The following is a 13,628-nucleotide window of genomic DNA, read 5'->3' on the forward strand; positions in this document are numbered from 1 at the left end:
CTCAAACATCTGTCTCCATGTGACCGGGTGCTCCCCAAGATTGGGTGACAACAGTAAGGGAGAAAAGGCCACTGAGGTTGGGGATATACCATTGCTTCCACCAGACAAGGCATTTAGTTAGTGCTTTTCATGAAGAGCCAGGTGTCTTAGTTGTCAAAAGAGGGCCTTTCGAGCTTGTGAAATCTGTTCTTCTGAGACAAAACATCTGCCTGAGGAAGATCTCATCTGTATTTGCAGCTCTCTCTCTTTCTTTGGTCATCACCCACTTTCCCTGTGTTGACCACAGGAAGTTAAAGGAAGTGTCAATTTTATTATCATCAGAAAGCATTCCCTTGATGTTTTTTAGGTGTTGTGCAAATAGTTGCACCTGGTTTTCCCTCCCACAGTGGAGGTCTGGGGAATGTGAGGACCCCCGAGCCCCTGAGGTATAGTTACCTGGCTCTTCACAGCAGGGCCACACCCACCATCGGAAGGTGCTGGGAAGGGGAGGTGAGCATGGAGGGTGTTTTCACCGGTGCTGTCTCTAAGATATCTTGATATTCTCTATCAAGAACACACTAATCCTCCTAAGTCAGTCAAGCCCCATACAGTTTCCTTGTGTGACCTCCTACATGACTAAAGAAAGAGAAATTACTCCCTTTTTTTAAAAAAAAAATGATGTCTCCCCCGCTCCCACCAAGCTGTATTGGGATCTCTGAAGTCTCAGTTTATCATATCAAAATAAACCAAGTGTTTTGGGGGCTAACTGCACACAATGTGAAATTAATGTTACATAGTAACGTGCACAGTTACTAACTAGTCTTGCTTGCAATAGCTTATCTCTGTAATAGATGCATTGTTATCTCATTATAAAATAATATATCCCCAAGAGACTTTGAAAAACAAAGGGAGGAGAATCAGAAGTATAAAGTGATCAGTATACTGTCTTAATGTTTAAGTGCTTTTTAGTGAAAAGATCAAAAGCCCTGTGTATGTTGGTATCATCCCATCAATATTCTCTATCACTCTCATATAACTTGGTAGCAACTTGTGCTACCAATATTTTTTGAGACTCTTTTCAGCCAGGTGGCAAGCACATTCCTAGCTGCTCTCAGCTAGAAGGAGCACCTGTCGGAGAGACATTTACTTCATGCTTTTGATACTGCCACCCGTTGGAGAAAGAAAAACAAAGCATGGGTCATCCAAGCCAATGAACTTAGATTCTCATGTGGAATGATTCATATAGAGAGGAGCCCCCAACTTATTTGTAAATCACTTGCATCAGGCACTCATCTGGAAAATAATTAGGCTCTGTAATCGTGGCACTCAAGAAGTTAGGGCAGGTGGTTCGGTGAAAGGACAGCTGAAGGCTGTTCCACTGAGGCTGGAGTGTAAGGGGTATGGGGGCAATTTAGAGCCCAGTGGGGAAGGGGAGGCCTGTCACAGGCCCCCTTCCTCTGATGGGAGAGGGTTAAAGAAGGCAGTGACCTTGAGAGAAGAGGGGCAGTCAGGCCTAGGTGCCATCCCCCCCCTTCCCCCTTCTGGACCTGTTGCTTTGAAGGCTGAAAAGAGTAACCACGGTGTTTCTCTTAACCCAGCAGATTTGAAAAGATTCCTCCAGGAAGCACCTTGCTTCTTGAGACATTCAGTCTGATTTCTGAAATGACTGATATTTCCTGGTGGTGGTGAAGCATGGGGCCTGGGGTTTCAGGCAGCTCTGCGGGCTGTGACCATCGCTGGGTGGAGGTGCAGGTGTGGGTTAACACAAAGGATCACTGTGCATTGAACTGTATAAAGACCGTGGTTTAAAAATGTTACTCAGCCAACCGGCCAACAGGGGGGCATGGAATACCCTAACAAGGCTTAGCAACAAAGAGCAATGGGGTTTGTCAGATTGAGCGTCCTCCCTCTTCAAGGTGCACCTGGACCCACCTGCCTGCAGCCTGGCAGAGGTGGGAGTTAGGAAGGTAGGTGTGCTTATGTTTGCTCTTCTCTCCCCAGAGCCTGCCAAGCCCTCCTCGGACCTGACTGCCTGGTTCAGCCTTTTCGCCGATCTCGACCCATTATCAAATCCTGATGCTGTTGGGAAAACCGACAAAGAACATGAATTGCTGAATGCATGAGTCTGCAGCCTCCAGGAAGGAGCCCACAGGCGGCTCCAAATCAGCACACCCGGGGGCTTGCAGATGTAGGAAGTGATCAGTATGCTGTTTTAATATTTACATGCCATTTTAATAAAATGAAAGGGTCAAAGGCCCTGTTTATATTGGTATAATTATTTACTTTTATTTGGTCTAAAGGGTTCCCGTGTGTTCTCTATGTGGACCTGACGATACAGGGTGGTCTAGGAGCAGTTTCCAGGCCCACCGTTTTCCTGCCCACAACTGCATCGTGGCTGCCGATGTGTCACTGGGCTGCTACGAGGTCCAAGTTCAAATCATAAACCTACGTTTTGTTAGGTTTAAATAAGGTGGCCTACAGCCTCAGAGGCAGCGGGAGGCTAGGGAGTCTTAAATGCCTCCTCTTGTACCCCCTTGGCCGTGTCCCCCCCATAGAGGGGGGCTGTAGGGAGAAACCCTCTTCCTGCCGAGCCACCTTCCGGAGAGCTCTGGGTGAAGCTCCCGCTGACCAATGACTCTGTCCCACGGCCCCTGCCTGCTGTGCGGTGGGTTCTCTCACGGGCAGTGAGCTTGTCGGGGCTGCACAAATCCCTCTGCGGAAAGCAGCCACATCTGCAGATCCCAGCTCTCCTTTAGTCCTCTCCATGGCTGGAATTCAAAAGCATGTACTTCTGGAGCCCCTTGTGATATTAACTGTTTTGTTTTTTTTAATTAAACGGAAAAGATATTTGACATGCAAAGTCAAGTTAATAAATGAGTCTGTCGTGTGGACTCAGTGGGGAGGTGCTGTGGGAGTAGATGCTGGAGAGGGACGGGGGAGAAGGGCGGGTCCCACCTGCATGAAGCTGCGGATGTGACCCATGCATCCCCCAGGTCCGGCCGTGGGGGAGGGGCGGGGACTCCTGCCAGCGCGGGCAGGGGTGAGGGCGGCAGTTCTGCGTGAGGGCACATAAGCGACTCAGATAATCCACTTTGTCAGAGACCCCAGGGCTGGTGCCTCTCCTTCCCGCCCGTGTCACCGGTGATGGGCTGATAGGCCACACATGTCCGCAGAAGCCCGTGTTCCACGCCTTTCACTGAGTCGGGGCGGAGTCTTATGACGGACTAGCCAGGCCTTGGTTCTACGAGCTCAGCTGGGCCGAGAGGTGTTTGCCGCGCTCCTGCAGCCTCAGTCCCCAGCCCCTAAAGGGTCTCCTGGGGCCACTTCTGCACGTGCACAGAGACGCTGGGCCTGTCCAGCTCAGGGGAGGCCCAGCCTGGCGCCCGGCCTGCGGAAGGCGCTCCTTCCTCTGCGCCGGAGGAGACACAGGTAAGATGGCGCCGGGGAGTCGGCGGTGCGTAGGTGGCTTGTTCAGCTCAGCTCACTTCCGGGCCGGAGCAGCACGGCCCTCCACAGGGGTCTTTTTCGTTAGAATCTCATTTAGCGGATTCCTCAGCCTGGCATTCGTGGTCTTAGAGGAGATCAGTGTACAGCCCCAGGGCCCCAGTTCACTACCCTGCCCCCGCACCACAGGAGGGCTTGCTGTGCCCCTAAGCCTCCGTCTCATCTCTTGGCCTGTACGTTTGCTGCGCACTCCACCCTGGATGTCCCGGCTCCGTGCCCTCAGCTACCTTCACGATGCTACTCAGGAGCTTTCTCAGACCCCATCTCCCCCACAGGGACCTCTCAAAGTGGAGCCCGCAGTTTTCCGTTGGAGAACTGCTTCTCAGCTCCCTCCACGTCCTCCCATCTCCTCAGAAGGCCTGTGCTGTCTGCATGTGCCTCTACCACCGGGTGTTGCAATCCCAGAAAACAAGGCCTCTATTTCCCCAAATCTTCTCTGTCTCCCCACTAATGAGCACCCTGGAGGCACCTTGTAAGCCCTGGATTAATGATTGCTGAATGGAGCTGCCCTGTGTGGAATGTTGATTAAGGCCTCATGGTTTCAACCTGGGTCACATTTGTTTGCAGCTGTAAAAACCCACAGCAGCCACTGTAAGGCGTTGAAGCAGGAGGGCCTGATTCCCTCTGTCCAGGCTGGAGGCCCGGGGAGCTTGGTTGGCGGAGGGCAAGGGGTGCGGGGTTCTTTTCTGTTGAGTGGATCACTTTAAATACTAACAGGTTGCATTTCATGGTTGATCTGTGGGTGCAGGGGAGAAGAGGATTGTGGTCATTAGACAGCCTTTGCTACAATTTTTTTTAAAAAGGCATTTTCTCCCTGGATTTTTACATTTTTGTTTAAAAAAAAAAAGGTTCGGGCTTCCCTGGTGGCGCAGTGGTTGAGAGTCCGCCTGCCGATGCAGGGGACACGGGTTCGTGCCCCGGTCCGGGAAGATCCCACATGCCGCGGAGCGGCTGGGCCCGTGAGCCATGGCCGCTGAGCCTGCGCGTTCGGAGCCTGTGCTCCGCAACGGAAGAGGCCACAGCAGTGAGAGGCCCGCGTTTGGCAAAAACAAAAACAACAGCAACAACAAAAACAAAGATTCAGTTCCCTGTCCCATCTGCAGTCCTCTTCGCCAGGCTCTTGATCCCTCTTGATAGGAGTATTTCGATCGTAGCTCACACAAAGCCCCTTCGAACACCTCTCCAGTTTAAGGAGAAGCAGCTGTTGCCTGATTTTTTTTTTTTTTTTTTTTGCAGTACGTGGGCCTTTCACTGTTGTGGCCTCTCCCGTTGTGGAGCACAGGCTCCGGACGCGCAGGCTCAGCGGCCATGGCTCACGGGCCCATCCGCTCCACGGCATGTGGGATCTTCTCGGACCGGGGCACGAACCCGTGTCCCCTGCATTGGACTCTAAACCACTGCGCCACCAGGGAAGCCCTGCCTGATTTTCTTTTAAGTGTCCTGTGTGCCGGCCCAGCCAGGGGGCTTCCTCTGTGACCCACCTCGCGGCCGGGCTGCCTTCGTCTAGAAGTCGAAGGTGCCTCACCTCTTCGTGCCCAGTCTTGCTTCTGCTTAATTTTCATCCCATGTCGTGAGGCTGCTCTGAACTCTCAGGGACATTCAGAGAGCACCTGCTCCTTGAACACTTGCATCCTTTGGAGGTGCAAGTCTCTCATCCCCACTCCCCCTGTCCCAGCTAATATAGAAAGAATATTCACATTTATGGAGGGAGCCAGAATGTTTCTATTTGCACTTTGTAGATTCATTGCCTTCAAAATGTAATTTTAGAAATGTCACGTTGATTTTGAGTTGTGGGAGAGTGAGAAAAGCATCCGTCAGCTTCAGAATTAGAAATGTGCCAACTTAGAAAGAACCAGCACTTGTTGTTATCAGAGGTTTATGCCCAAGAAAATGTTACCTGCTCAGAACTGGCAGCCTTGGGAGCCCTGAGTTGCCAGTTGGCGTGTAGGTGGGGCTCACCATCATGTTGTGGCCAGTGTTGACACTGGGTGTGGGCCAGGGCGGAGGCCCCCCGCCAAGGCTGCCACGTGAGGCTGCCTAGCTCTCTGGGTTAAGATGGCACCCACCAGACCTCTCCTGCCCATGCTTCAGCTCCAGGGGCCAATTAACCAAACTCTTATGCTTTTCTCTCTGAGACCCCTCCCCAAGGGCTGACCCTGGCAGTGGCTCAGGGCTAACTATTAGCACTGTTGGATTTTGCCAGTATATCAAAGTTGCTTCTGTCTTTGTGATCAACTAGTGTCCTCCAGACAGGCCATGGTAGTTAATCCTCTGCTTTGGTTTAAACCATCTCCCAGTCCCAGGCCCAGTGTAATAATGAAGGTCTCTTTAGCTTTGTTGGAAAATAGATTTCAGGTTGGAGGCAACTCCAAGTGATTGGCAATGGCTGCCAAAATTCTGCATTGAGAAGAATTCTTATAAATGAGTGATGTTTGTGATGGGTGCAGGGCAGGGAGTGGTGGCAACAATGCTATATAATTACCAGCACTACATTAGACCTTGCCTTTCATGCAGCTTTTAGATTTAACAACTTCTTATCCTTCTCCTTCTTTCTCCTTTTCTTCTTCTTCTTTCTCCTCTTCCTCCCCTTCTTCTTCTTTTAACCAAAAATGGCTAGGGGGCTTCCCTGGTGGCACAGTGGTTGAGAGTCCGCCTGCCAATGCAGGGGACGTGGGTTCATGCCCCGATCCGGGAGGATCCCACATGCTGCGGAGCGGCTGGGCCCGTGAGCCATGGCCGCTGAGCCTGCACGTCCGGAGCCTGTGCTCCACAATGGGAGAGGCCACAACAGTGAGAGGCCCGCGTACCGCAAAAAAATAAAAAAATTTAAAAGGCTAGGATTTGGCAACATTGGCAGAGGGGCATGCATGAATGAGAAAAGCAGAAAGTTCAAAGAACACATTACTGACACCTAATTCAACTCAAACTCACTTAAACAACAACAACAAAAAGTGGGGGTGGATTTATTCACACAGGTAACTATAAAGTCCAGGTGTAGGCTTTCATGCATAGCTGGATCTAGGGGCTCAGATGATGTTCTCAACAATTATCCCCTCTTCAGCTCCCAGCTCTGATTCCCTCTGTGTTGCTTCATTCCAACAGACTCTTCTCATAAGGAGGCCAAAAGGCCACCAGCATCTCCAGCCAAAGTCTTGATTTGAGTCTGTCTTTTGTCCTTGGTCCAATCATCAGTAACCACTGGGGTGAAAAATAGGCTATTTGCCCAGCTTTTCATGAGCCTATCCCTGCAGCTCAACCCTCAAGGACTGGCAATAGAGAGAAGATAGTTCCTTAAGGGAAAGCTAGGGTGCCATTACTAGAGGAAGAGGGAATGGACCTTGGGAAGGAGAATGCAATAGTGATCCATGCTAGTTTCCACTGGAAGGATTTTGACGAGACACTGTGTAGTCTTTCCAGAGGGATATGGAGTGAGCTGTGTTAAAGAACTGGAATGTTTTCCAGCAACCCCACTGGGGTCCCTTTTGAGGTCATTCCCAGCACTGAGGCTGGAAGGCTTGGTGCTCTCAGTGGCCCATGGAGGATCCCTACCTTGCAGCTGACCTACAGCTGACTTCAGGAAAGTCAAAAGGGATCACAGAGCTCTTTGTATCCAATCCGCTCATATCCAGGTGACGAGACTGAGGGACCCAGGGGACATAAAAAACCTATAAGTTAGTGGAAAACCAAGACTAGAGCCCACATTGCCTGACTCCTGGGCCAAGCCTTCTTTTACTTCAAGGGGTTTGCTAGAAACTGAGAGCTGAGGTTTTAGACCAGTCATTAAATACACCTTTTGGAGATAGAATCTAGCACAGTAATATAGGGCAGTCATTAGAGTTTGGGTTCTGAAGCTGGACAAATCTGTAGATACCAAAATTAACAGAAACAATGCACAGTTACTCTAAAGCAATGGGAGGCTTGTAACCAGAAACACCAAGCCAGCAGAAGCAGAGAGGTATAGACCAGACAGGGGGTGGAGTCGGGGAGAGGGCAGGTGGTGGCCAGACCTTGGAGACAGCCCAGGCTGCTCCAGTGCTCTCAGTTAGACTTCTTTGATCAAATGACGAACCTCTTTGAAAATAGGATCTTTGGCCTTAATACAAAATATACACCTATGTCCTGCCTTCTGATAATTAATCGGTACGAGACTGACCTGAGGACTCTATTGCTCTCAACAGGCCCAAATGCTGGCTCTAGAGTTCTCAAGAGGAGCCACAGTCATTGTGTCCTCCTGGAGAAAAACATGATTATTCTCAATGGAATTCTGGGGCCCCTCAAGGCTCTCTATCAAATCTCTTCCTTTCCCCGCTGGCCCAATGGCCTGACACTCTGGTGGCACTTCCAGTATGTTCAAGGGCACTGAGATGTCCTCCTTCCACTGCTAAGAACCCTGCCCCACCTACCTCCCCCACCCCCCCGGTGGGGACAACAATCTCAGCGTTGGATAACTGCTGGCTTTGGCATTAGGGTGGTGATTTCATGATGTGGCCCAGCAGAGAGCTGATTGGAAGTGCCCAGGAAACCTCTAAAACCCGACAGAGGCCGCCTCTGCCAGTGAGGGATGAGGCAATCGATTTTAGAAATGCCTCATCAGTAGAGGCTGGATTATATATCAGCTCTCTGGGGCTTCCTTCTCCAGCTACTTCCCAGGGAGCTCTTTTATTGATTTTGATCTGAGGTGTCTCCTTGCTGTTTCTGGCCCTGAACTGTGGGCGCCCAAGTGTCTGTCTCACACTTAGAGCATGCCCCACTGTGCCCCTGTCCCCAGCACAGACAGAAGGCGTTCTTAGGACGCAGCGCTGGACGGATCAGCATCCTTGCTTCCCTCCTTTTCCAGCACCTCATTGCTATTTCTGATGGCTGGGTTCTAAATTCTTTCTGCCTTACTATAGAGTCTATTCTCGCCCAGGGATTTATGGACCTCTTAGCATCAAGAGTTCTGTACATCCTCTGAGATCATATGTAATTTTTTTGTGAAAAGGCACCTCTGTGGATTTTTTTTCCTGAGGAAATGGTCTAGAGCTCCCATAAATCCTCAAAGGGGTCGATGAACAATAAAAGTCAGAAACATTCATGCCAATCATCAGAGGTTTCATGCTGATGCTGAGGGCAACCGATGTGATTGGAGGTTCCTATGAGCCCTGAAATCCCGCATCGTCCGTGTGTCAGCAAGCAGGAGGCTCCTTGGACTGCCTTTCCCTGCAGGGAAGTCACAGCCATTCTGTCCTGTTTCCTCTCTCCTTGCCCTTAATGGCTGAATTGGCCACACGTGGGGTGGGCTCAGTAGTCAAACGGAGGGGTATTTTTATCCTGCTAGTAGGAGCTGCCATCCTGGGCGAGCTGTGACTTTGGCTCCAGCTTGAAGGAAGAAGCTGGCAGGAGAGAACAAATCCTGACAACATACTAGCCTGAGCTCTTGCTACCTGCAGTCTGCCACCCATCTGTTAGCTGCCCTCAGAACCAGCCCTGGGGGAGCCCTTGCCTCTTTATCTTGGGCTTCAATGGGGGAGCCTGTGGTGAGAGCAGCCCAGGGCCAAGCAGGTTTTTCTGCCCTAGAAACCAGGTCTATGGTTAAAGATGAAGCACCTGGAGAGGAGAGAGGGGTGGGTCCAGGGTGAAGCCGGAAGTGTCCTGGTCTCCTGGCCTGGTTTCCGGGGGTGGGCAGGGTGAGCAGGGCCGGGCTGCTTGTAGAGGCCTGAGCAGGGAGGACTAGGGGGTCTGCGAGAGGACAGGGTCGGAGGCGCACCCCTGGGCCTCTTGCCTGAGTAGCCTGGGTGGTGGGAGCCAGACAGACTGCCCAGCTGAGAGCGAGGAACGGAGCAAACGCCAGGCGGTGGACGGCAGAGAAGGAGGTAGGGCCCTGCAGTGAATGCCCCTGAGGACATCAGAGGCAGAGATGTTAGGCTAATGTAACCATGGTTATGGCTGTACTACCTTCACTCTTTCTGACCCTACATAGATTGTGGAAAATAAAAACAGCTGTTATCCATGAGGAACTATGCTGGGCACTGTGCCATGTGCACACAAGCCCACTCATCGTCTTAACTATCCTATGTGGTACGATTTTTTTTGGTGTGTGTGTGTGTGAATTTAAAAAAAAATTTTTTAATTGAGTTACAATTCACATACCATAGAATTCACCCTTTTAAAGTGTATGATTCAGTGCTTTTTAGTATACTCACAAGGTTATGCAACCATCACCATTATCTAATTCCAGAGCATGTTTTATTACCCCCAAAGGAAACTCTGTAACCTGTTATCAGTGACTCCCTGTTCCACCCTACCCCAGACCCTGGCAACTACTAATCTGCTTTCTATCTCTATGAATTTACCTATAACAGACAGAATGGGATACTGTAGTCTTTTGTAACTGGCTTCTTTTGTTACTCAGCCCAACTTGGGTTGACTCGCCCACGTGCAGCAAAGCCAATCTATTGACACTGGGTTGCGGTGAAAGAAAGTGCAGCGTTTATTGCAGGGCACCAAGCAAGTAGTACCAGAAGCTAACGTCCAAAGGAAAAGGCCCGAACTCCCTGATGGCTTTCAGGGAACGGTTTATAAAGCAGGGTGAGGGAGAAGGTTGTGGGGTACGTGATCAGCTCGTGCACATTCTTCTGACTGGTTGGTGGTGAGGTAATCAGGAGTCAACATCCTCAACCTCCTGGTTCTAATCAGTCTGGGGTCTACCTGCTTGTGGTCAGCCTTCAGTTAACTTCTTCCACCTGGTGGGGGTTTCAGTAGCTGCAAAACAGCTCAAGGATCTGTCTCAGAATATTATCTGTAGCCCTTGAGGAGGTGCTAAAGGTCCTTGACTTTGTTTAATGGCTAAACTATTAATATTTTGTCTTGCTTGACTGTTTTCCTTTGTTTCTGCATTTCCTTGCATCTCTAATTAAAGTTGTTCTTTGGAACTCGGGGAAAGCCTACGAGGCTAAAGTTTTTCTATAAACAAGAGGTAGACGGAGGATATGGAGGGGTCTGTCCAGGGAAGGCCCCATAGCGTTCTACTTGATTACAGTCCCTTCTTTTCTTTGATATTCCTCAAACTTGAGGGGGAACTGGTGCAGGACAAGAAAGGGAATAAAGTTTTGGTTAGAGAAGTTAATCATTAACTTGGCAGAGAAACTCATTTTTAGGAGGACTTGGTTTTAGCCTCTACTCTGTTTCAACTTTCCCCAAATCTTTGAGGGAATGGGGCTCTGGATACTTCCTGCTGAAATGGGGCGTAGTCCTGCCTCAATCTGGGGAATGGACACAGAGTTGGATATACTCCCCAGTTCCAAGCTTAGCATCAGCATTTCGTATTATGAAAACATTACCTCTTTCTTTGATTGTTTTGTCATAATACCTGTACAAAGGTTGGAAAATTAGTAGACACATTACAATGAGGATAATCATTAAAATGCACCTTGTAGTATTCCCCAAAATAGTCCTCCTGTTTTAGATGGCAAACAGGAAAATAAGTTTTGGAGTGGGTCCTCTTTACATACATCCAGTAAACAAGTAGCCTTTTGAATTATTCCATATTTGTGTTTCAACTTTTCCAGGTTTTCTTTTTAATTGAAGTATAGTTAATTTACAGTTGTGTTAAACTATAGTAATTTATAGTGTTAGTTTCTGGTATATAGCAAAGTGATTCAGTTATACATATATAATATATATACATACGCATATATATGTATATATGTATACACACATATATATTCTTTTTCATATTCTTTTCCATTATAGTTTATTATAAGATATTGAATATAGCTCCCTGTACTATACAGTAGGACCTTGTTGTTTATCTATTTTATATATAGCAGTTTGTATCTGCTAATCCCAAACTCCTAATTTATCTCTTCTCTCCCTCTTTCCCCTTTGGTAACCATAGTTTGTTTTCTATGCCTTTGAGTCTTTTCTGTTTTGTAAGCTCATTTGTATCATATTTTAGATTCCACGTATAAGTGATATCGTATGATATTTGTCTTTCTCTGTCTGACTTACTTCACTTACTATGATAATTTCTAGATCCATCCATGTTGCTTCACATAGCATTATTTCATTCTTTTTTATGGCTGAGTAGTATTCCATTGTACATATATACCACATCTTCTTCATCCATTCATCTGTTGATGGACACTTAGGTTGCTTCCATGTCTTGACTATTGTAAATAGTGCTACTGTGAACATTGGGGTGCATGCATTGTTTTGAATTAGACTTTTTGTCTTTTCTGGATATATGCCCAGGAGTGGGATTGCTGTATCATATAGTAGCTCTATTTTTAGTTTTTTTTTTTTTTTTTTTTCTTTTTGCGGTATGCGGGCCTCTCACTGTTGCGGCTTCTCCCGTTGCGGAGCACAGGCTCCGGACGCGCAGGCCCAGCGGCCATGGCTCACGGGCCCAGCCGCTCCGCGGCATATGGGATCCTCCCAGACCGGGGCACGAACCCGTATCCCCCGCATCGGCAGGCGGACTCTCAACCACTGCGCCACCAGGGAGGCCCTATTTTTAGTTTTTTAAGTAACCTCCATACTGTTCTCCATAGTGGCTGCACTAATTTACATTCCCACCAACAGTGTAGGAGGGTTCCCTTTTCTCCACACCCTCTCCAGCATTTATTATTTGTAGACTTTTTGGTGACAGCCATACTGACTCGTGTGAGGTGATACCTCATTGTAGTTTTGATTTACATTTCTCTAATAATTAGTGATGTTGAGCATCTTTTGATGTGCCTCTTGGCCATCTGTATGTCTTCTTTAGAGAAATGTCTAACTCTTCTGCCATTTTTTGATTGGGTTGTTTTTTTGTTATTGAGTTGTATGAGTGTATATTTTGGAAATTAAGCCCTCGTTGGTCGCATCATTTGCAAATATTTTCTTCCATTCCCTAGGTTGTCTTTTTATTTTGTTTATGGTTTCCTTTGCTGTGCAAAAGCTTATAAGTTTGATTAAGTCCCATTTGTTTATTTTTGCCTTTATTTGTATTGCCTTGGGAGACTGACCTAAGAAAATATTGCTACGATTTATGTCAGAGAATGTTTTGCCTATGTTCTCTTCTAGGAGTTTTATGGTGTCACATCTTATATTTAAGTCTTTAAGCCGTTTTGAGTTTATTTTTGTGTATGGTATGACGGAGTGTTCTAACTTCATTGATTTACATGCAGCTGTCCAGTCCAGAGATACAAATTATACATTACAGGAGCTATTGGTCAATACACATATGTCTCCTTTTTTGCCAAAATATAATATAAAGCAATTTTATTATCTAATACTATTCTGGCTAAAGAATCTAGGGCCTAGCTGGGAGGCTATAGCATGAGCTGCCTTGTTTGCCACTACTATTCCTGAAGTAAGAGAAAGGTTTCACAGTTATGAGAGGAGACCTTGAGACTGTAAGGTTGCAGTTGGCAGCTGCTAGCCGATATTTTGAGAACATCTGGTGGTGTCCTTGAGTCTGATACTGTTTAGAAAACTCAAGTTCTCAGTAATATAGTAAAATAGTCTGAAACCACGTCCATAATGGCCATCCAGTTCTATTTTGGATGCCTGAACCACAGTTATTCCATTTTTTAAAAAAGTAATCTTTTCTTCAGTGGTTAAAGCACATGTACAATGTATATTTTGTAGGCCACAAATGGGCTGTTTTGGTTAGCCTAAAGTTCAATTTAAGTCATGTATAAGCCAGAATTACTTTCCCAGACCTCAATATATGAAAATTTCGTCCACATTTCCCACTTTTGATAGAAAGCATTAATAGTTAATTATTAATTAATAATTAATAATCAAAATAATTGTCCCTTGTTGCCAGGATGGTTGCTGCCTGTCCTGGGTCCATGATGTCCCTTGGTGTTAGGCCTACTTTGTGTGTGTGTGTGTGTGTGTGTGTGTGTGTGTGTGTATATAATTTGCCTACTTATCCACATTGGGAGAAAATAATCAGACAAAATAAATAAGCACAGAGGTATGCTGATGGGGAAACACTTTGTAGGCTATACATTTTAATCAATTACACTGAATTGTCATGCAAAACATTGTACATGTGCTTCAAGCAGTAGACCTAAAGCAAGGAGTGATACGTGTTATGAGTAGTTATACTCTGTGACAACTTCATTAGAGAATTTTCTCTCCATCTTAAACACTGGGGGCAAAATATGGTTAGA

The 13,628-nt window shown here is 47.4% G+C and overlaps 1 protein-coding gene across 8 annotated transcripts in view; it reads left to right on the top strand.

The window, feature by feature from the left end:
- The window catches only part of ICA1 (islet cell autoantigen 1), a 146,862-nt gene extending 144,608 nt beyond the window's left edge, over nucleotides 1-2,254 (top strand). For all 8 annotated transcript variants that reach the window (XM_082632530.1, XM_082632528.1, XM_082632527.1 and 5 more), the window contains one exon: nucleotides 1,981-2,254. In XM_082632530.1, coding sequence (XP_082488656.1) covers nucleotides 1,981-2,102 — 122 coding nt within the window. In that variant the 3' untranslated portion in view covers nucleotides 2,103-2,254. The remainder of the gene's footprint in view (nucleotides 1-1,980) is intronic.
- Nucleotides 2,255-13,628: the final 11,374 nt, after the last annotated feature.

The sequence above is a fragment of the Mesoplodon mirus genome (genome assembly GCF_964341445.2).
Source record: "Mesoplodon mirus genome assembly, chromosome: 9".
NCBI lineage: Eukaryota > Metazoa > Chordata > Mammalia > Artiodactyla > Ziphiidae > Mesoplodon > Mesoplodon mirus.